Consider the following 22,838-nt stretch of genomic DNA (forward strand, 5'->3'; position numbering starts at 1 on the left):
GCATGTGGTTCAGTATTAAGCCTGTGAATGGCAAACAGGTGCTGAGCTTCCTCTCTCGGGTAGCTTTGCACACATAGCAGGGATCAGTGTGGCCTGGACAGCCTCTTTTCCCTGCACCCATCTCTTCAAAATCTCACCCAATAAAGATGATGGTGGAGACTGGCAGGTGGAAAATGTGATGGCAAAGAAAGGCTCCCAAGTCCCCTTCGAGGTCTAACCCTAACCACACATGCACTCGCGCGTCACATAGAGTTCACCCTACAGGAAGAAGCAACAGCTCTCCCACACACCACATTCTAGGACACCCTGTGACCACAAAAGAGCACCCTCCTGTCACAGGTGGCTGCAGTGCATCAGAGGACAAGCAGTGGGGGAAAACGTCATTCTCCTTCTTCTGTCGGGGTGGAAGCATCAGGACCAGAGCTCTCTGCAGGAAAATCCCGTTTCAGCCTGTGACTGGGGCTGACAGGATGAGGAAAATGGAAAGCTAAATGTCCTTAGTCCAGATTACGCTCTTTCATATTGTCCCTGATGAGATCACAGCTGGAGAGGCAAGAGTGTGACTCACCCAGAACGTAAGGGTTGTGGCCACAGTTGGTGTGTATGTTGTTGATTTTGAACTGTGTCAGGTTAGGAAAGGTATTTTTAACTCTAATTCTGAGATAGCACAGATGAGCCTCAAATATTGTGTCATGTGACTAAAAATTTTCAAGATGAAATTGCCCTTACTTTTCTTCCTTTTAAAAATAGCTCTATAGGCTGCATGGGAGTTTCAGAAAACAGAGCCATGTTTAGCCTGGGTAACAGACCCCAAACATGCCAGTTCCTGCAGTTTCTCCCGTAGTGCACTCATCATCACTCTGGATTCCCAAAAGAGTGATCAGGACTGGCCTAAGGTTTCCAAGGTCGGAGTAAATCCCCTTCCCAAGTGACAACTACAAAGCAAATGCTGTATCACACCCCATCTAAAGTAAAGCTAGAAGTAAACTCAAAAAGAAATGTCTGCTAATATGCTCTGTGGCCTTAAGCAACAGCTTCCCCCTCTCTGGGACTCAGTGTGCTAATTTACCGGTCAGTCCAGAAGCCTGTGGTCTCTACCACCCAGCCCCCAAATTATCATACGTAGCAAACCCCGCCCTAAGCTACCTGGAGAGTTTACGATTCCGGAGCCTGGCTCCTCCCAGCTCTTCCTTCTCTTTTAATCCATGATTAAATAGCTTCCCCTCTCATGGCTTTTGCAGGGGAAGCAGCACCTTCCACATCCTCCTAGAAACAGCGCTCCCCAGCATGAGAGCCGCCCCGCTCCTGGTGGCCAGGGCGGCAAGTCTTCACCTTTGCCTCCTGCTTCTGCTCTCCTTCTGGCTGGACTCAGGGGTGGTCGCTAAGGAGCTCAAGTTTGCGACTCTGGTGAGTGGAATTCTCTCCTTGCTTTTTCTCTTCAAACTGACCACAGCTTCGGAAAACCAAGTGCCTGGTTTCATTTTACCCTTGTGTTGTCTTGAGAAGACCAAACTCAGAGAGTGAGTAATCAAGTTTCACCAGTTCCTCGTACTGAAGCTTTAACGCGTCCTGACACAAAGGTGTTTGGTTTGGTTGTTTTTGCTTTTGCCAGTGTTCTTTATTTATCCCCTTTCTTCACAACTGCCTCGAATGCAGATTCCCTCGGGCAGCCACTCAGTCCAGGAGAAGGAAGCCTCAGCTGGCGCCGTGTGGTACTGGGAGCTAAACGAGCTTTGTGCAGTTTAATGATGATTAATTTGCCAACCAAAAAACAGTCATTTCAGAATTATGTAGCCCTTCTCTTTATCAGGAGATTGAAAAGTGTATTTGTAAACAGTGTTTGAAGCATAAAAATGAAACTAAACTCAAGAGTTCTAAGATGACTTCCTGATATATAGATTTGGTTGACCATTAAAAATCACCTTTTTTCTCACCCATACGCAGGTGACCGGTGGGGGTGCTGCCTAATGCATGGTGTCAGGGGAGGAACTCATACTGTTGGCATTGTTTTAAAAATAGAGAGTGTGCAAAGTAAAGGGGATTTACAGCTTTACATATCTCTTGGTTTCTGTTTGTGTCTTTGATTTTCTCTGTATCTCTGTTTCTCTTTAGTCCATTTCACTTACTGTCTCTCTCTGCCTTGGACCCTTTTGTCTTTCACAGGCTCTCTCGATCTCTTTTCCTGCCTTCCATTTTTTATTTGATCATGAAAGTGTGCCAGTAAATAAGTAGATTTTCTTTCTTTAAGAGGACTCATAATTTCTTTGTATAATTATTATGTTTAGAATTTACTTAAGAATTAAACATGAAGTTTCTGTTTTGTCAGCTTAGAATAGTCAGAACTTCTTTTCCTTCCACAAAAATGTTTCATAACCATGTGTTTATGCAAATCATGATTCTTCGCCTAGTCAGTCTTTACTGGGTCACGAGTAAACAATGAGAGGGAGAACCAGAGAAATGTGTCCTCGATTTATTTATAAGTGATTCACAAGTTGTCAGCTTCTGTGCTAAAGAAGCTGTATAATATTGTGTACCTTCCATGAGAAGTTAGACTCCCAGTTAAACAGAGAAATTCAGGCAACTTAGACTTTTAGTTCCTTGGCAAGTTAGACATGGGCTCCCTGCCACCATAGGCATTAAGCAAGTGCGGGGACTGCACAGAAATGCTCCTTGCCAACCCTGCTAACCTGAGACAAGCCGGTTGAGTGGGAATCCTCCTCCAGCTATTACAGTAACCTCTCAGTTAATTGCATGGGTTTGAGTCTCTCCCCCACGTTTTACTCCAGCCCAGGCTAACATCCCTTGACCACCAAACTCTTGTGGGTTTTCTTTCTTCCCCTCCACTCTTGGTTAACAGCTATTTAGGAGTCCAAGTTCCCTAAGAAAAACCTCACAAAGGTAGTTCACTTGGAGCTAAAAAATTAACAATGATCACACAAGGCCAATGTTAGCAATTTTTCCAGCTGCAGCCTCCTTCCATTAATAGTAAATGAAGAGCAGCATAATGCATGTATCTTGGCCGATATACAACAACTTCTATCCAAGGACTAAGTCAGATGTCCCTTTCTTCTTTCTATTGATTATAGCAAATATTTGATTATAAAGGGTTCAATTATATAGCCAGGAAAATCCTTAGAAAATTAACAGGAGAACCAGAATAAAAGAAAGGTGCCTCTGATTATAGCAGTAATATTAATGACAATAATTGATAGTTAATTGAGTGCTTACTAAGTGGCAGCCACTGTTTTGAGAGTTCAATATGGATTATGTCACATAATCCACCCAACGACCCTACAAAGTGGTATTCCAGGAGAACACAGAATTCCCGGTGAAAATTGAATTTCAGATAAACAGCAAATAAAGTTTAGTGTAAGTATGTTCCACACAATAGTTGAGCATCCTGTCTTTTTGTTTGCGAAATCCGGCAACCACTGTATTAGGTTTTTGTAAAACCTTGATTATCCCTATTTTATAGGTGAAAAAAGAAATGAGGCCCAAAGAGGTTAAGCAACTTGCCCATGGTCACACAGCCAAGGTTTGAACCCAGGCTGTGTGATCCCAGGGGCCACGCCCCTAATCACTGTTGTATGCATAAAGCCCAATGCACGGAGCCAAGAGCTCCCCTCGGAGGTTTGGAGTGTTGGCTTGACTCACAGTCAGCAGGTGGTTTTCTTGCTTTTCCTCTGTGATCCAAGAGAAATAAATCTCCCCCTACTCTGAAAAGCTGTTCTTGGCAGAAAGCAGAACACTGTCCTTGGTTCTTGTTCTGTCATATACACAGGGTCACCCATGATCTTTTATAAACAGGTTCCCCAAGGTGTTTCCCATAGCATGCTAGTTTGACGTGTTTTGAATAGCTGCTGCTTGGTGAAATGGGTTCCAACAGCAAGTCAGTTCTGGGAATTAAACGTGGTTTAAACTGTATTCACAGGTCTCTTAAATGTGGGGCCCCTCGCATTCTTAAATATTCTAATATGTGCTGTGGCTTTCGAAAAAAAGGTTTAGTAAATTGTATTTCCTAAATTTTGACTTCCAGAAAGTAGAAAACCCTTAGAGAACTGCTATTTTAAAATTTATATGGAGAGAATACATGTGGTAAATCCCAACCTACCCATCAACCAGCTTCAATAATTATCCCTCATGGCCAGTCTTGTTTCAATCCATGTGCCCACACACTCCTACGGTCACCCCCACTTCCATATTCCACCCACAATAGGGAGCTGCCATTGGAATGCAGTCTTTCTCCCCTAAGTGAGGGGAGAACCGCAAGTTCAGTTGATCTTAGACAGAGAGAAAAACTCCTCATTCCACCCAGGTTTTACAAACAAAGATGGTGAGTCACACAGTATAAGCCCTTCTCAGTCTTCATGGTTAACCATACAAAAGCCTTAAGTCACAGAATATCCTCAATTGAAATAGGCTCCAGATCTTAAGCATATCATCTCCACACTGGGACAGGTAAGCTTACACATTATGGTTGGGTGAAATCAAATGATGCTAGCCATCACACATTTGCAGGGACATCAGACCTTCCGGGGGCTGCCTCACTCCTCCTGGAGAGTAAAAGAGGCAAGTTACTTCTCAGGCTGGCAGCCTAGTACTGTTCTAACTTTTCTAATGCTATGTGCTAAGACGAAAGTTGAAAGCCATACCTAGGGAAACATTAAACTTCATTCATTTTAAGTTCTAGCATTGGCTACCAGGTATGAGGCCGTGGACAGGTCACTTAATCCAGCTGAGTCTGAAGTTCTCCAAAGCTAAAGTTGGGGACAGTGACCATAACTATGCTTCCAACTTCAGAGAGTTGCCTTTAGCTTCGAAGGACATGCTACACACAGGAAAGTGAACCATGAAACAAATGCAAAGTGCCACTTCAAGTCATCAGTCTAAAACAGGAGATTTCCAACTTTTTGGATCAAATCTAACCAATTCTTAATTATTATTTTTTTTTAAAAAAACTGTGGTAAAATATACAGAACATAAACTTTTTCCATCTTAACTTCTTTAAGTATACAGTTCAGTGGCATTTGGCGTATTCACATGGCTGCCTTACCATTAAAACCATCTAACTACAGAACTCTTCGTCTTGCAAAACTGAAACTCCATTTCCATTAAACAGTAATTCTGCGTCCTCACCTCCCCTCAGCCCCTGGCAAGCACTGTTCTACGCTCTGACCTATGAATCTGACAACTCTGTACACCTCGTGTGAGTGAAATCACACAGTATTTGTCCTTCGGTAACTGACTTATTTTACGTAGCCTAATGTCCTCAAGGTTCTAGATCATCCTTTATTATTTCTGAGCTTATAAATTTAATAAAATACAAATTTTATTATTTTCTAGTTTATAAAACTAATAAATAAACTTAGTTAAGCACATCTGTAACTTGAAGCAAAGAGAAGAGAACATAAGGTATTAGATAATTATCTAGACTAACTATTTCACTTGTTTGTACTCAAGTCTTCTCCACCTATAAATTCGAATTTATAGGGGGGCGACACACCTGAAGTGTGGCTTGAGGAGGAGGAAAAGTGAGGGCAAGGGCAGAGGGAGGATGCTGCCACAGTTCAGGAAAAGCACAGTGGAGACCCGAGTTGGACCAGAAAGCAGTAGACTTGGAAAATAAAGGCAGAATCCCTGTGGGTTGAATCCAAATATGAAGGAATAAACAGAAACCAAAGTGACTCTGAGTTTTCTGATTTTGGTTGCTGGAAAGCTGATGCTATCAGGGAAATACAAGGCCTTAAGCGTCATGCACCTGGAGGAACTGGAGCCAATCCAAGATGCATTCACTCATCAAAACAAGCAGTGTCCATGTGTGTGTATTCACTGTTTGGGGGATAGGGCAGTACCCCTGACATCAAGGATTCTGCCTTCAGGGAGTTTATGGGGAGAGGAGACACCAGATACAAACACAATAAAAAAAAAGAAAAGGAAATATAAAGGATAAAAGTAGAACCAGGCGATGAGAAAGAGATGGAGCAAGATTACTTTATAACTGGTGGTCAAGGGAGGCCTCTCTGCAGAGGTTGTGTTTCAGGACAGACGTGAACTTAGAGACCAAGTATGTGTGAGAGCACACTGGGGAAAGAAGCAGAAACAGGACAACCAGGCCCTCAGGCTGGAACAGATTAAATGTATTCAATAGAGCAGCCAGAGGACTCCTGGGCTAAGCATGTTTAGCAAAAATGTAAGATGAGAATGTTGGGGTGGGCAGGGCCAGATCAGGTAGGACCTTGTGAGTCAGTGGAAGGACTTAGACTTTTATACAAAGACCCATAGGAAATGATCCAGCGTCTGAGAGTGCGAGGGTATGAATGAAACAAGACTGGCTACACGTGAGTTGACAATCGCAGGAGCAAGTGGTGGACTCCCAGGGAGGGGCTCATTATAGAAACCTCTACTTTTGTGGCCTTACAATATTCTGCCAAATACATTTTAGTGGAATGAGAGGATTCTAAGCGGTCAAGTAACTTATTCTGATTGGCAGTTTTTTTAAAAGCACTTGACTGCTGCATGGAGAGAGGGACTGGGCATGGCGTCCCCCAGTCTACGCACATTAGGATCTCCACATCCCAAGGCAGCTCGACAAACCTGGTTAGCAGACTCCACAGAGCAGCATCATTTATCGGGGTAGCACACCATGGTTCTTTAAAGAAAAAAGTTACCTGTGATTTTAAAGGGCAAAACGAACGTGATGTGATAGGAAAAGCAGTAGGCTGGCAGTCAGGAGACTTAGGAGGTCTGGACAGCTGACTGGAACTCTTCAAGCCTCAGTTTCCTCATTTGTTCAGTGCAGCAATAATGTGGCTTGTCCTCACAGGGGGACAGCAGGAGAAGGGGCTGCACAAACCCATGGAGGGTTGCACAGACATAGTGGGTTGTCACCATCTTGAATGTCTTCCTATAGTAATTACCACTAGTACTGCAAATAGACCCACTGCTAATAATACATTTTGAGTTTTCTGAAGGATTGCCTAGAGTGTGATTGCTGGACTGAGAAGAGAAGTTATAAATTTGGCAGAGCCACAGTTAAGAAGGTTGCCCCGCCTTCTTAAACAGATTTAAAGAGCAGCTAGGCAGAGTCCAAGGGCCCCTGCTGAACTGGCAAAACTCCAGAAGCTCAAGAATGCCACCTGTGTGTGTACGTGCCTGTGTATACATGCACACACACTTGGGTTTCCAGCACTGGAATTGGAGGATGGTTTATTAAGTGTTTCTGGGCAACACTTCTTCCGAAGAGTTTAAAGCATGTTAGGGCCACTGCCTTGGAAACCTTTAAAACCTGCTTGAGTGTGGGGGAGCACAGTTACTCCTAACCTGTGAAACCGAGTCTGGAAACTTGCCCGTGTCTCATGATTCTGTCTCAGCGCTCTGCATTTTCAAACACATTACTGTAAGGAGGGGTGTCCAACCTTCTGGCATCTCTATGCCATACTAGAAGAAGAGTTTGGGGCCACACATTAAATGCATTGCAACATGTAATAAAAGAAAATCCCATAATATTTTGAGTAAATTTACAGTTTTGTGTTGGGCCAAATTCATATCGTCCTGGGCTGTACGCAGCCCATGGGCTGCAGCTTGAACACCCCTGGAAGGGACCACACTTGTTTTGCTCCCCAGGCCATTCTGCCATTTAGCTACATAACCTCAGCTCTTTTGTTTAAATAATGTTTGTGGTTTACATCAAGGGTGATGCACCACCCTTACACACAGCTTCCAAACTGAGAGGGAGAAAGAGTGGAGTTTATAAAAAGCCCCATATCCCAGATCATGCACATTTAGCGATGCGATGCTGAGGGGTGTGTAGGACCACAGAGAAATGCACCTCTCACTCGAGGGTGAGAATGCCAGTGTTGGAGACACAGCCTGTGTTGGAAGCTCTTCTCTACCACTCATTTGTTGTGTGACCTTGGGCTGCTCACTTAACTAAGGTCAGTTTCCTCATTTGGGAAATGAAAATAATAGCTGCTTTATACAACTGATGAGAGGAACAAATGTGTAAAACGCACTTACACAGTTTCTAGGAGGAAACAAGAGTTCAAAAAATGTCGAGGCATTATTGTTGTGGTTATAGGCCGGTAGGAAATGTAAATCATCTCATCTGACTCCTTTCACTAACTCAGTGGCTCTCAACTGGGGATGATTTTGCCCCCAGGGGACATTGGGCAATGTCTGAACAACTTTATGATTGTCACAAGTGGGGAATGCTACTGGCATCTAGTGGGTAAAGGCCAGGGATGTAAAATGCTGAACATTCTCCAATGCATGGGACAGCCCCTCACGAGGAATCATCCAACCCAAATGGCAACAGTTCTGAGTTTGAGAAATCCTGGAAACTAAGCGGTATGGGGTCTGTAGTCTATTGAAACCATATAACAACTGGAGTTACCCAGATCTGGGGAAGTATTTTGCACAGACTGTTTTGGGATTTAAACGTCTGAGCTGTCTCCACTCTGAAAAGAGAAGCACTAAGGGTTGGCCTCAGTAATCTCTGGTCATGACCAAGTCACGCTCAGTGCCTAATAATTGTAGGTTCTCCTCAGAGAGTATGTAGCCTTTCTTCCTGCCGGGAGGGTACCATCTACAGCAGTAATTCCCTACCTGACCAACACGTCTTCTTAAGAGCCACTGCACATTAGCCCTCTGTTTTCCACAGCCTGTGCTGCTGAGAGATTTTAGGTTAAGGAAGCAATTTTCAACCTTTTCATCTCATGGCACACAATAAATTACTAAAATTCTGTGGCACACTAAAAAATATATTGGATTTTTTTTGCTGATCTGACACAAAATAGATATTATTTTTGATTTATTCACACTGGACAGCTATTGTTGTGTTGGCCGTTGTTGTTTTTTTTTGTTTTGTTTTATTTGACAGCCTAAGGAAAAAGAGGTCAGTGCCGCTAACTAAAGAGTCAGGTGTCATTGGTTTAGGGACAAAAAGATCAGTTTTCTTCAGACACCAGAGACACAATCCAGATCTCAGAATCCTCCATTGCTGTCTTGGAATCCCACCTCAAAGATGGCTAAAGTTTTGAGACTGTTCCTAATTCAGTGTCTGCTGAGCTATCTTATAGAATTTCAGAAGAGCAGCCTCATGGCTTTCTTTTCAATGGAGCATCTTAGTTAAGTAGTATACGTGCAAAGTGCAAGGAATCTCAGATAATGCAATTAAATATGTTTACTGACATCAGTGTAAACTTCATCTTATACTTCTTGCATATTTTTCTTTCCCTATCATTTGCTTATAAAATAACTTTGTGTTTGACTTAGTATACTGCTCAGAGAGTATAATCAAAGAGCCAAGATTTCAAAAGTTTAGGCTACTTTCCCCAAAGAATAAAATGGGTAATCGAAATAGCATGATATGTTTACATATCCAAAGTCTGTCCGTAAATTATTGAGAATTCACTCTTCTCATTTCCCCACCCCAATTCCTTTACCCCCAACCTCCTAAAAACTCACAAATCATTGACTCACAGTGGTTGCAAATTCCTGTAGCATTTAATAGCCACTATTTTATTACATGCAAAAAAATTGAACACCATTATTACTGTAACTACAATTAAGGAAGGAATAATTCTCATCGGAGTCTGTCTGCAATGAAGTGATTTTGCTAAGCTTTGTGTTCCTTCTCGTCCTGCCCAGTGCACAAGCCAGTCTCCAGGTGTGGGTCACCTGCCTCCTCTAAGGCTAATCATTGTGGTACTTGCACTGCCTGAAACACAGGAGAAGTGTCAGTGGCCTTAGAACAGTGATTCTTAACCTAAAATTGACCTGAGGAGGTTTTCAAAATTCTGATGCCCTGGCCGCACCCCAAACTAATTAAAACACAACCACTAGGGCTGGGTCCATCCTCAGAATCTTTTTAACTCCCTAGGTGATTTTATGAGCAGCCAAAGCTGAGGACCAGTGGTTGAAAATACGTCTATCATGAGGAGCAGAGGCAGAACACCTAAGTGAAATTTGTAACATTACTGTCTTAATCTATTTTCAGGTTTTTAGGCATGGAGACCGAAGTCCCATTGAAACCTTCCCCAGTGACCCCATTAAAGAATCCGCATGGCCGCAGGGATTTGGCCAACTCACTCAGGTTGGTTGGATTTCTAGCTAACATCGGTGATAGGTCTCAAGGGAAACGAAACCTTGCGGGGTTTGTGATCTGTCAAAACCACATAACTACTTTAATTACTCAGATCTGGGAAAATACTTTACACAATTACCTGGGATCTGAAAGTCTAAACCATGTTTCGATTGTGGGACAAGAGAAACTCATGGTTAGCTTCGTCCATTTCTCATCATGTCCAAGTCACCCTTAGTGACCAGTAACTGGGAGAAGTACAGAAAAGTGCCTGTTTTTATGTTTCTTTACCCTGTGGGTTTTATCAAAGGATATGAGCTGTGCATGGATAACAGGAGTTTAGAGATGCTGAAGAGAGCCAAAAGCCAGCCCCCAAGTTTCTCAGGCTCCACCTGAGAAAGTAGAAAATAATCTTGTAACCAATAAGATGAATCAACAGTGTTGGGGAAACATTATTCCTCTGTAGGTGCTGATAGCAAATTTGATTTCTCGTCAGCTGGGTATGTTGGGGTTTAGCCTTCCTTATAAGTGGTCGCTTACGCATAGGAAGCCCTACTTCCTATTGAGCACTAAAGAGAAGCTGAACTGAGGAACAAAGGCAAATGCAGTGTCCTCTCCAGTGCTCCATCCTCTTCACTTGTAGAGTGAATGGCTCTTTGGTTTGGAGCCATAAGGCCAGGTGTATTCCTTCTGTCCTGACCAAAGCACTGTTTAAATATGTTAAGAGTCAAAGAATGTCTCCAACACTAATGGGTCTTACTCTTGGTCAAACATTGAAATTATTTGAAGAGCTTTAAAAAGTATTGTTGTCTGCCTAGGAGAATCTTATTTAATTGCCCTGAAGTGTGGCTTGGATACTGGGATTTTTAGAAGCTCCTCAGTTTCTCAGCTGACTCTAATGGCAGCCAAAGCCAAGAATTACTGCCCTAAATCAACTACAGTTTTTATAGAGAAGGAAACTCAGAGAGATTATTTGAGACCACTATCTTTTGGCTCTCAGGTCAGAGCTCTTCCCACCATAGCCTACCCAGCTTGTGACTTCCTTAATAAGAGGTGTTACAACAATTTGGGGCTGCTTCTTAATAACTAGGGATCTATACAGATTCCTGTTCCCTTGCTGTGCTTTTGCAGTAAGACCAAAATACTCTTCCAGATTGTGGGATCTGTATTCTTCTTCTGAGGGTTTCTCCACTAACCATCAGAATCTCCTACAGCAGTGTTTCTCAAGCTTTCAAGTGCAAATGACTCATTGGGAGATCTTGTGAAAAATGCAGATTCTAATGCAGCAGGTCTGACGTGGGACCTGGTATTCTGCATTTCTGACATACCTCCAGGTGATGCCATCAGTGTTGGTACATGGACACCCTTGAAGTAGCAAGGTTCTAGAGCTCAAAATTACCCTTGACCAGGTACTTCCAGTGTATATAATGACAAGTGATGGCTTTCTAGGTCAATAGCTTTCAAAGTGTAGTTCCTGGATGAGCAATGTAACCATCACCTGGAAACTTAATATAACCATGAAATCTTTGGCCCCACCTACTAAATCAGAAACTCCAGGGTGGAAGCCTGGGAACTTTTGTTCAATGAGTCCTGGTGATTCTGTGCATGGTAAACTTTGAAAAGCCCTGCTCTACAGACGTTGGCTATTTCCTCAAAAGTCAGTTTTAAGTTAGAACAACAATTAGACCCAAAGTACCTGCTTACTCAACTCCCCAGGTCATCCAGGAAACTCATAAACCTCAAAGCACACATTGCTTTTCTACCTCCTTCCCCATTCTCGAGGGGTGGTGGTGATAGTGGTGGCCAGGAGTGGCAAGCAAATGAGTGAGTGGGACCAAACAGAGGCCACAGTGACCACATCCTCTTGGACTCCTGATACTCTGGTGAAGCTCTAGATGAAGACAGACTTGAGTGCAGTGTTTCTCAAAGCATGGTGCTCTACTACATGGATCTGAACCACTCAGAGCATGTTAAAATGTAGATTCCAGGGCCACAACCCAGGATTTAATGAGCAGGAGTCTCTGGGGAAAATGCTGAGGAATCCACATTTCAATAAGCACTCCTAGATAAATTTTGCTTCTGATACACAGTAATGTTTGAGGACCATTGAGCTAAAGCAATGCTTCTCAACAGTTACTGGCCATCAGAATCATAAGGAGCTTGTTAAAATCAGATTCTTGAGCTCATCCCCAAAGCAGGTGGGGCCCAAGAGCTTAGTTTCTAACATACTTCCACATGATGCTAACGCTGCTGATCTACAGAACACACTTCATAACAGGCTCTAGTTTTTCAGGTACCACACATAGATAAACTGTGCAAATAATAAAACGTTGCACCCAGAGATTGAAAGTGATCTTCAGATTCATCAAATCCAACCTCTTATCAGGTGGTTGAATTTCTTTCTCCAACTGCCCCTCCTCCACCGCAAGTGGTCAACCAGTTCTCTGAATGCTCTGCCAACAAAGACGGCCATTGCATGTTCTACCACACCACAGATGGACCACTTGCGTAAACCAGATCCATCACCAGCTATTAACTGTGCAAGGCTCTGTGTTAAGTGCTAATGAAGAGACAGAGTTTTCTCAAGGAGTCATGACTAAAAATTACAGCTTTCTTTTCTCATTTCAATTTACAAATGTGTTGTTATTGTGGAACTATTAAAGTATACCATTGCTCTCACTACTTATTTGACGAGAGGTGAGATGCATAGATAAGATTCACAGAACTTAATTTCAGTAAACTTTTGCTTTTATTCTTCCCCTAGGTGGGCATGGAGCAGCATTATGAACTTGGAGAGTACATAAGGAAAAGATATGGAACATTCTTGAACGAGTCCTATAAACATCAGCAGGCAAGTTGGGGAGCTCACAGTGGGAACCTTGTCCCTCTGAAAGAAGTTAACATAATGCTGCACTTGTCGAAGTGCTTTGCCTGCTTCCAAGGAACTTAGACAAGTTAGATATCTTGTTTAGAAATGTCCTCCTCTTTGTAGAAATAGTTTGTTCCAAAAAAAATTATGAATAAGAGTAAGTTCAACATTTTATGGACATCTATGGTAAATATTTGAGCTTGGCAGGCTTTGGCAAGTAGCCATCACTTAATTGGTCCCTTGTCAAGTCAGCTGTTGGCATACTGGGTTGCTTTACAGCATGGCATGCTCATAATTCTATCTCTTCTGTGACAGATTCTGTGATCATGATACTATCACAATGTCTGCTAATATTTTGGTGTGGGTATCCCGCCCTTCCTCAGGTATTAGCTGCACAGGAAAAACCCACAATTCCTCTTAGCTGGAGTCTGCTTTCATTTTCCCACTTTAGATCTATGTTCGAAGCACAGACATTGACCGGACTTTGATGAGTGCTATGACAAACCTGGCAGCCTTGTTTCCCCCAGAGGGTATCAGCGTCTGGAATCCCAAACTACCCTGGCAGCCCATCCCTGTGCACACAGTCCCTGTGTCTGAAGATAAGGTCAGTATTCTGGGAAAACCAGGAGATTCTCTTGGTCCTAGAAGGAGTAATGCAGGTTGCTCAGTACTTGTGGATTTGGGCGTCTGGACTCTCCTTGGGCTGTGCGGCCTTAATTCTTTCCTAAATAAAAGTGCAAAGGTTAAGTGCAGAACATAGGAAGCCTGAGGCAACAGAGAGTAGGAACAGAATTTCTCTTTGGATCTTTATTATTTATTTGGTTTTGCCATTCTTTCAACTTTCGGCAATTTGTCCCTCTCTGTCTACACACACCCACACACATCACACACAGCTCCCTGTGTTCTGCCTCCAATTATTTGGATGGCTCACACAGAGTTCTTCTCCGTCTAAAATATCCTAAGACCTCTTTACCTACAAAGTAACCCAAAATCCTCATTTCTAGGTAAAAAAAAAGAGAGAGGTGAATACATAATCGGTACCCAACACTGTATATGTGTCCTTGAATTTACCCTTCATAGCAATTTTGAATGGACAATATTATTGCTCTCCTTTGATAGTCAGGGAAATTAGTACATAGAGAATTTAACCAGAATGAATCCAGAGCCCACAACTGGTAAGCAACACTACTGGGACCAGGCAATTCCAGAGCAATGTCCTTCTCTGTAAACTAGTGGCTTTCAAACTTAGCTGCATATTAAAATCACCAGACAATTTTTTTTTAAAAATCCTGACACCCAGGGCAGTCTTTATAACAAATCAGAATGTCTGAGGTTGGGAGGAGGCATCAGCATTTTTCAGACAATCTCCCTGGATGAGTCCAGTGGACAGCTGAGTCTGAGAGGCAGTACTATGAAATGAAGCAAGCTGCTTTGAGAAAAATTCCCAAATTTATTTATACTGGTTGGGACTGATCAAGAACTCTTTAACCTCTTCAGAGGAATTGCTATTTTTTAATAGTAACAAATAAACCTAACTACTTTCCCAGGTGTAGAATTTAAGACTCTATGGCCTGTGAACCAAAGGGTCGCTGGTTCGATTCCTAGTCAGGGCACATGTCTGGGTTGCAGGCCAGACCCCCAGTAGGGGGCACACGAGAGGCAACCATACATTGATGTTTCCCTCCCTCTCTTTCTCCTTCCCTTCCCCGCTGTCTAAAAATAAATAAAGAACATATTTTAAAATAAATGTTAGTTAAAAAAAAAGAATGTAAGACTATATGAAGGAAATAATTGGGGACAAGGAATCCTTCTAATCCCTCTGCCACATTAAAAACATGGTCATCTCACCTCTCTATGGCCGCAGCTTACCATGACCACTGGACCCAGACTCTTGCTCAGTGACCTCTCAGGTAGTTACTCTTCTTTTTGACCTAATTGCTATATCTTGTGACTTAAAAATTTTCCCCAAATGCTTTATAGAAACATCTCAACACTGTCAACCTCAGTCTAGGTAAATATGCTCCAACCAGTTTTTCTGGTGTTTCTTAGGAGGACAGGATTACTTATTTATGCATCTTTCCATCACATAATTAGGAGTGAAGTATTATGATTATCAGTGTTCTCAAGAGTTTATGAATATATTCTTCCAAAAAGGAAAAAAGTCACTTTTTGCTGCCTTTTCCACTTAGATAAAGACTGGAGAGAGCAACTTTAACCAAGTAGGCCGAGGTAGCTGTGAAACCCTTAATCCTGAAAGACAGTAATTACGTTAAATAGTAAGGGGAATACAGCTGCTATTAGAAGAGGAAGAGGAAAATGGGGAGAATGTGGGAGAGTAAGAGAGAAATGAGTAAGATTACCTACCTAGACCTTCCAGCTACCTACTCACTAAAATGAAAACAGATCTCTTTAGTATCAACTAAGAAATCTAACAAAATCAATCAATCAACACAAAGTTATTCCCAGAGCTGTGCTAAGTGCTGTGGAGAAATATAAGAGAACTAGGAAGCCAGGTTTCTTTGTTAATTTATAATCCATTTGATGAAAAAAGTTTCATATATGTGAAATGTGTAGCATGTAAGAGGGTGGGCAATGATTTCAAATACAAGCTGTACGTGCTGAAGGGATTCAGAGAATGAGATATACATGGAGCTACCAAAGGGCAGTCATTCAAGTCTTCAGGGAGAGAGTAAGAACTTGAACAAGACCTTGGAGGAGGGATAGGAAAGAGAGGAAGGCAGTGGAAAGCATGTCAGGGAGTGAATACACAGAGCGCTTGCCCTTCTGAGTTCAGAGTTCACATTTAGGAAGAATGTTGGGTACAGATTAGATAATCCAAATTTAACAGCCAGGAAAGATCATGAGGCTGAAAGGCAGCATCCAGTAAAAGCCTCAAAGGTGGGAAAACCTAGGTTTGATAGCCAACTAATTCAGACACTCGACCTTGAGTAACCCTGCACCTCAGTTTCCTTTTCTGTAAAACGGGAACAGTATCCACCTAACTTCTTCATAGGGATTTGAGAAAAGAAGTTAGTTAAGAAGTGGAACAGACTTTGTAAACTGCAAAATGCTGGGCAGATGTTTGGGTATTATTCTATACATTTTCATCCTGACTCTTCAATGTGTGGAATGAGAAAGCTAAAGTCTAGAAAAGTTAAATAATTCATTGAAACCTAAACCTTTCAATGAACAGCCCTGTGTTTTTCCCCTCAACAATGTCTTTTCTAAACTGTGGAAAATTTTGAAAGCCATATAAGGAAATTTAGGTGTAAAGCAGTAGATATAAAAGTATACCTTCTTTAGAAAGTCAACTGTAATTGAAAAATAAAATTAAATAAATTTTCTTCTACAAGTGTAACACCCACACACTGAGTGGTGCTTCGAGGCATTTGTCTGACAATGGCTGGGGAAGAAAGATACTTGAGCCTCTGAGAATAACTGTTGAAGCAATTCAGCAATGAGGAAACGAAGGCCTGAAATGAGATGGTGTAGACGTTAGGGGAAGGAAAGAGAGGGAAGACAAGTGACACACAGAATCAGAAATGACAGGAAGCAACTTAATTAAAAAAAAAAAAGTTTTATCAGTAACTAGTAATATACCCGGCCCTGTTCCAGGCATTGACAACAAACATGGCAGTGAATAAATTAGTCAAGATCTTGGTTGTCCTCAAGTTTTTATTTTTTAGGAACTAGATCATAAAAAAGTAAATAAATAAAATAATCTCAGATGGCAACGAGCCCCTTGAAGGGAATAAGACAAGGCAACGTGGTGGAGGCTGGGGCGGGATGGTCAGAAAGTCCAAGTGGGAGTGGACAGGGGAGCATCTCAAGCAGGGAACCGTCAGCAGAGACCTCAAGCCTGTGTGTTCAGAGGACCACGGAGCCCCACAGGGCTGGGGGGAGGGGCGAGTGAGGACAGCCGTGGGAACCCCGGGCAGAGCAGGCACTAGGGGCTCACTGGGAGCTGGGGTGTTATTCCAAGTAAGATGGAAAGCCAGTGAAGGTTCTGAACCACAGAATGGCATGACCTGACTGAGGCCTGAAAAAAGATTAGTGTTTACAAAAATAAAATAAAAAGGATTCATGGAGCCTCTCCTGGAGAATGAAATGTGAAGGTAGAAAGAGTGGGCACCCACTGACCAAGCAGGTTGCTCTTGCAGTAGTTGAAACACAGGTTACAGTGGCTTGGGCTGGGAAGGGGAAATGAAGATAAACAGAAGGGGTCTATTCTGGAAATGTTTTAAAAGCAAACAAGCAAAAGTGGTGAGTTTCTGAAGCAGAATGATAAATGTTGCCGTTGGCAGAAGTAGAGAGATCGCGAAGAGGAAATGGTTGAAAATGAAGAAGTTGAGTTCAGCTTCGTACACGTTAAATTTGAGGAAGAAGAGAACCACCCAAGTAGTGATATCCTCCAAGGGCTGGCCTAGCCACAGATGGAAAGTAAGAGCAACAAAATAAACCTGGGAGTCACCAACCTGTTGAAGCGACAAAAGATTGCTGAATTTAAACTCATTTTAGCACGATCACTTTGTCCTCGTTATAGGCTTTTAAATATATTTTTATATTGATTTAATATGTGCCCTTCTTTCAGCAATCTGTGAATTGACAGGAATTAAGTCAATGAATGGTTAATTGATCTCTCTACATTCTTTCAAGAACCCATAACTCATTTTCTCTGTACTCATGCACACCTAGAAATAAAGAGTCAGGGGAAAAAAGCAAGATAGTGGTGACTATTTCACATGGAAAACCAGGAAGTGTAAATATTTACCAACAGCACAGTCCTATTTAGGCAAATTTGTGAAATAAAAAATAAAAGGTTTTCAGTTCTGGGTACATATCCTACTATTTAAGACCTGCAGACCATTTATTTCTTGTCCCTCAACTTTAGAATTTCTGTGCATCTCAAAACACATTTGAATCTTTTATTAAGATCCCTTTGCATGTTTAAAATATGGCTGTAGCATCTTTAGCAAAGTTCTTCTGACTTATAAAGGCTTTGTGATTTTTCTTTCTTCCTCAGTTGCTATACATGCCTTTCAGGAACTGCCCTCGTTTTCTCGAACTTCAGAAAGAGACTTTGAAATCGGAGGAATTCCAGAAGAGGCTGCGCCCTTATAAGGTTAAAAAATGACGTCATTTGGTGGAGTGACTGTGAGGGCCAAGGCAAAGGATGAAGCTGCAACTTCTTCAAAGTGTGGGCGGGACGTGTCTGCAGTGGCTGGTTATGGCAGTGGGTTAGATTGTTTAATGAAAGTCACTCATCACTGCATGGTCCCCACCGCTGTGCTGGGGCCATGAGTCAGTAAAGAAGCCAGTCCCTTTGGGATCTTATTCCCATGTCTCGAAGAGGGGTCAGCTGACAGTGTGTGTCTGGCTCGGAATCAGTGCAAATCTGAAATGGTCTGACTTGGTGTGAGGCTGAGGGGTTGGGGCTGTTGTCTCCACGTACAAAAGGTCATTTTGGTTTTACTTTATGATTCTACTTTGTGAAATACCCCTTTTCAAGACTATACAAAATGTACATAGGATGCTTGGTACTTTCAAAAATAATACTTTGAGTCTGTAATACATTTACGCCGTTTGAAAATCATATATGTATGATTATATATATATATAATATATTATATATATATATAAAGGAATACAGTGGAAAGTCTCTCAGTGACCCCACAGGTAATTGCTGGCAGTATTTTTGTATGCTGTCTTGCAGTTTTTTTTATTCATATGCAAATAAATTTAAGTATATTCTGGTGTTTCCCCCCTTTATTACACAAAAGTGCCATACTATTTACAATATTGGACAGATGTTGTTTTTTTTAATTTAACAAAATATCTTGGAAATAGTTCTCTATTTGTGCATAGTTTCCTCACTTTTTTTTTACTACTGTGTATTTGAACTTATGGTCATACCAGAGTTTATTTAACCAGTCTCCATTGATGGAAATCTGGGTCATTTCCAATCTTTTACTTTTATAGCTGCCTGGATATCTTGTGCATATAAATAAGTTCATAAGTGTATCAGGAATAATATCCCAGAAGTAAAATTCTGGAGCAATTTAAAATATTATCAAGTTACCCTCAAGACAAACGTTATGCCAAACCCTACTCCTATCAACAATGCATGAAAAGCAGCTGGTTCTCCGTCGTCTGTCAACCGCCTGCAGACAACGTTAGGGATGCTTGCCAATCTACTCAGGGAAAAACCGTATCACTAGAAATGTCTCCTCCCAAACCAGGAAGGAGACAGGGAAGCACAGTGTCACTACGACACTGTGCTTCAGTGAACTCTGGGTGTCTTCATCAAGGTTAATGCTATTTGTTTCACGAACATATGCTTGGGGTAATATTGGCAAACTGTTTCCTAGAAAATGTGTCCATCAGACAATATCTTCCAAAGCGCTTCCCAGAAACTGCTGCCTATGTCAGCGGGCAGATAGCTGAACAGTGAGTCTCATTATCACGACAATGTAAGAGTGATACAGAACCCAGAGAACGGTTTGCATCCTGCACACATTTCACGCCCACAGCCGGAGGCCAGGTCCTGTTTCCACTGTGTTTTCTCGGCGTGCTTTGGCTTTGAACATGCTTTCCCTTCTCGAGTTGGCCGATCATTTATATGTACGTGAGTTATACTTAACCTATTTCGACAAAGAACTTTGAGGCAGTGTACATCAATCTGATTCCAGGACAAACCCGGAACATGTGGCCATTAAGTCAGCTGTCGCTCACATTTTTAGTGAAATAATGAGAAATGATCAATTAGTATTTGTGAAATTCTTTGAGTTGGCAACATGATAGACAGTATCACCGGCACGCTTTTCTGTAAAGAATAGCAGCACTTAACAAGGGTCATCTGCCTCACAGGGAGCATTTGGCAATGTCTGGGGACATTTGGGGTTGTCACAACTGAGGGCCTGGGGATGATGCTGGTGTCGAGTGGGTAGGGGCCAGGGATACTGCTACACATCCTGTAACACGTAGGGCAGCCCCCACAACAAAGAACTGTCCAGCCCAAAGTGTCAATAATGCTGACATTGAGAAACCCTGGTGTAGAAATTCTTTCTCCCTCTCTGTGTGTTTCAGGATTTTATAGACACATTGGCAAAACTTTCAGGATACCATGGCAAGGACCTTTTTGGAATTTGGAGTAGAGTCTACGACCCTTTATTTTGTGAGGTAAAAGAAAAAAACATCAACTAACTTGCGATCTGATTTTGACATATGCCTACTTGGAAGGAGATGAATACATTTTCTTTTGCTTCTTTGCAGATGTATTACTTACACTTTCTTTGACACTGCAACGTAACTCCAGACTTCTTTATATTAGCTTGCACATTCTGACTTCTTCTGACCATTTTTTATGTTTTCACCTTTTAGAAAATTGAAAACAAAATTGCTTTTCTTCTAGGCCTTGTCTCTCGGGAATGCTGGGCTCCTGTCGTGGATTTTAATGAAAAAACACAAAGTTATTGTACAGTAAAAGAATAAAGATTATCCAATTTCTGGATATAAGAACAAGCAAATCAACTTTAAGCCAAGCTATTCAAAATGGTTTATTAGGAAAGGATCTATTTCTTGCTGTGTAATGCATACGAAATAACTTTTTTAGCTAGGTAAATTACTGCATTTTTCAAGGAATCATGGTGTTTCTCACTCACCGTGCTCCACCTACTGGCGGAAAGAAGTACTCTACAGTCCTGGTTTCCAACCAGCTCACTGAATCCTGGGGCAAAATTCTGACCCCCCCCCCCATGTGACTCGTACCACTTCTGATTTAGAGGTCATCGTGTCTGGGGGTCAGCAATTACTTTCATAGTTCCACTTCAGTAACAGTGACACAGTTTGTCCTCCTCCATGTCAAAGTTTATTGACCCAAACACACATTACTTTCTTAATATTGTTCCTTTTTCATCATCTATTTCAAGGAAGCTTTGTTAGCCTATTTATCAAAGACTCTTCAATGGAGAAAAGAGCCCACATTTTGATTCCAGTCTTGATTCTTTTTTCTTCTTCCTTACTACTGTTTGAGCGATTCCACAATGTGGACATGGTGTGTGGTTCTTTTTCACCTGTTCCTCTCTTGTTTGCTCACTTTTCGTAGGTCTCCACTTTCATTATCTCTCTCTCTCTCTTCCCTCACCCCTAACCCCCATCTCCTGCCTTTGAAACCGGGACCATCTGAATTAACTCTTCACAGCAGGTCACAGGCATGGCACGAGGCCCCCACCTGCCCTGCTGTGCATGTGCAGTCCAGTCATCAATGCAACAAGTATTCACCAAGCGCCTGCCGCGTGCAAGGTGCAGGCATTGCTCAGGAGTCGGTGCACTACAAGCCAGTGGCAGCAGGAGTACATTACTGAAGGCTCTAGAAATATATGACCTTTCCCATCCGTCCTCCTGGGCCACTCATTCAACTTTTAAGGAAATACCATCTAACCTTGTCAGTTTTACCTTCCCCCCCAAGGTCAATAGGAAGATTTCTAAACCTTTCATAAAAGAATAAGGTACATTCTTGCCCTACCTCACCCTTACTCTGCAAAATATGAATCATCTTTTCACCCAGAGTTAAGCCAAAAGCTATGGATATGGTAGGAAGGGGCAAATTCACTTCTGTGAATTATTCTTCTGAAAATCAATACCATGACTTTCCACAAAGTAGACTTTTCCTAGAAAGAAATGTCAGGACAAGAAAGGCTGGACCCAGTAGTTCTTGTGGGGAGAAAGATGCTCAAAAGCCCACAAACAGGGCAGTGGGAAATAAAAATGTTTTCTTCCCTTTTCTTTGCTGCAGCATACTCACAATTTCACTTTGCCCTCCTGGGCCACGGAGGACGCCATGATGAAGTTGAAGGAATTATCAGAATTGTCCCTCCTGTCCACCTATGGGATTCACAAACAGAAAGAGAAATCCCGACTGCAAGGGGGTAAGTACATTTTGAAACATGAGCAGAGCAATTGGATTTGGGTGGCGTGACTGAGTCCTGAGTCCTGCTTCTACCAGTAACCAGCATGTGACCTCGGACAAATAAGTACCCACTCTTGTTCCAGTTTCCATCATGCGAAATGGGGATAACAATAACATTTACTTCGTAGGTCATAAGGATTCAGATGAACAAATATATCCAAAGAGGTTTAGAATAAATTCTACCTGGTACATAATACACTGGCAACAAACATTGTGTGTCATTTTAATTATCAGTATTACCCACTCTGGCCTTCTGGAAAATGCAAGCTTTGGGCTCAAGGTAAATGATACTTTTCATCCTCTTTAGATCAAAGAATGAAGGCTTTTGTATCTGAGCCCCATGAAAACCAGTTGTGTCTGATGGCCTATGGCATGAATTATTCCAGTGGGCGTATGACCAAAGTGGCCTGTTTTCCCGAAACCCTTGATGGCAGCTATTGCGAAAGTTAACAAAACCTACCTTGCAGGCTAATTACGCCCTGCAGGTTAATACCCATTGCAACTGACAAGCTTATGACTCAGCTTAAGTTTTCCACTGGTGTTGAAGAGTGTTTATTTCTCACTGATGCCTCTTCTCAACTAGATGTGGCCCCTCGTAGCAGATGATGAACTCTATCCTGATGAAGGTAGACCCAGGCGAGGGGATGCCAAGCCTTTATAGTCGTGAGAGACGGGTGGAAGAAAGAAGCCGGGGCCAGGATGGGACTGAACACTGAGGCCTCTCAGGGCATCGGGCAGGCAGGCCAAGGCACCTGTGTCAGGTTCAGGTGTTGTTAGTGTAGGCCTGAAAACTAAGGATGGAGAACAAGAATAGGCCAATTATGTCATGTCAACATAACAATGAAGCAATTCTAAGCCACAGGAAGTATTTCAAGTCATACACTCCAGACAGTTTGAGGGAAACGGTACAGTTACAACAG

At 42.2% G+C, this 22,838-nt stretch overlaps 1 protein-coding gene across 2 annotated transcripts in view; it reads left to right on the plus strand.

Moving 5' to 3' along the window:
* Positions 1-460: 460 nt before the first annotated feature.
* Positions 461-22,838, plus strand: part of ACP3 (acid phosphatase 3) — a 43,509-nt gene continuing 21,131 nt past the window's right edge. Inside the window, exons 1-8 of one of the 2 annotated variants that reach the window (XM_045856984.1) lie at positions 461-597; positions 1,242-1,407; positions 9,998-10,093; positions 12,846-12,932; positions 13,402-13,554; positions 17,974-18,072; positions 20,037-20,129; positions 21,745-21,877. In XM_045856984.1, coding sequence (XP_045712940.1) covers positions 1,288-1,407; positions 9,998-10,093; positions 12,846-12,932; positions 13,402-13,554; positions 17,974-18,072; positions 20,037-20,129; positions 21,745-21,877 — 781 coding nt within the window. In that variant the 5' untranslated portion in view covers positions 461-597; positions 1,242-1,287. Of the gene's footprint in view, positions 598-1,192; positions 1,408-9,997; positions 10,094-12,845; positions 12,933-13,401; positions 13,555-17,973; positions 18,073-20,036; positions 20,130-21,744; positions 21,878-22,838 lie in introns of those variants that run through there. The other variant, XM_045856983.1, reaches the window with a different exon arrangement.

Source organism: Phyllostomus hastatus, unplaced genomic scaffold (assembly GCF_019186645.2).
Source record: "Phyllostomus hastatus isolate PE091 unplaced genomic scaffold, TTU_PhHast_1.1 phas_scaffold_129, whole genome shotgun sequence".
Lineage (NCBI taxonomy): Eukaryota > Metazoa > Chordata > Mammalia > Chiroptera > Phyllostomidae > Phyllostomus > Phyllostomus hastatus.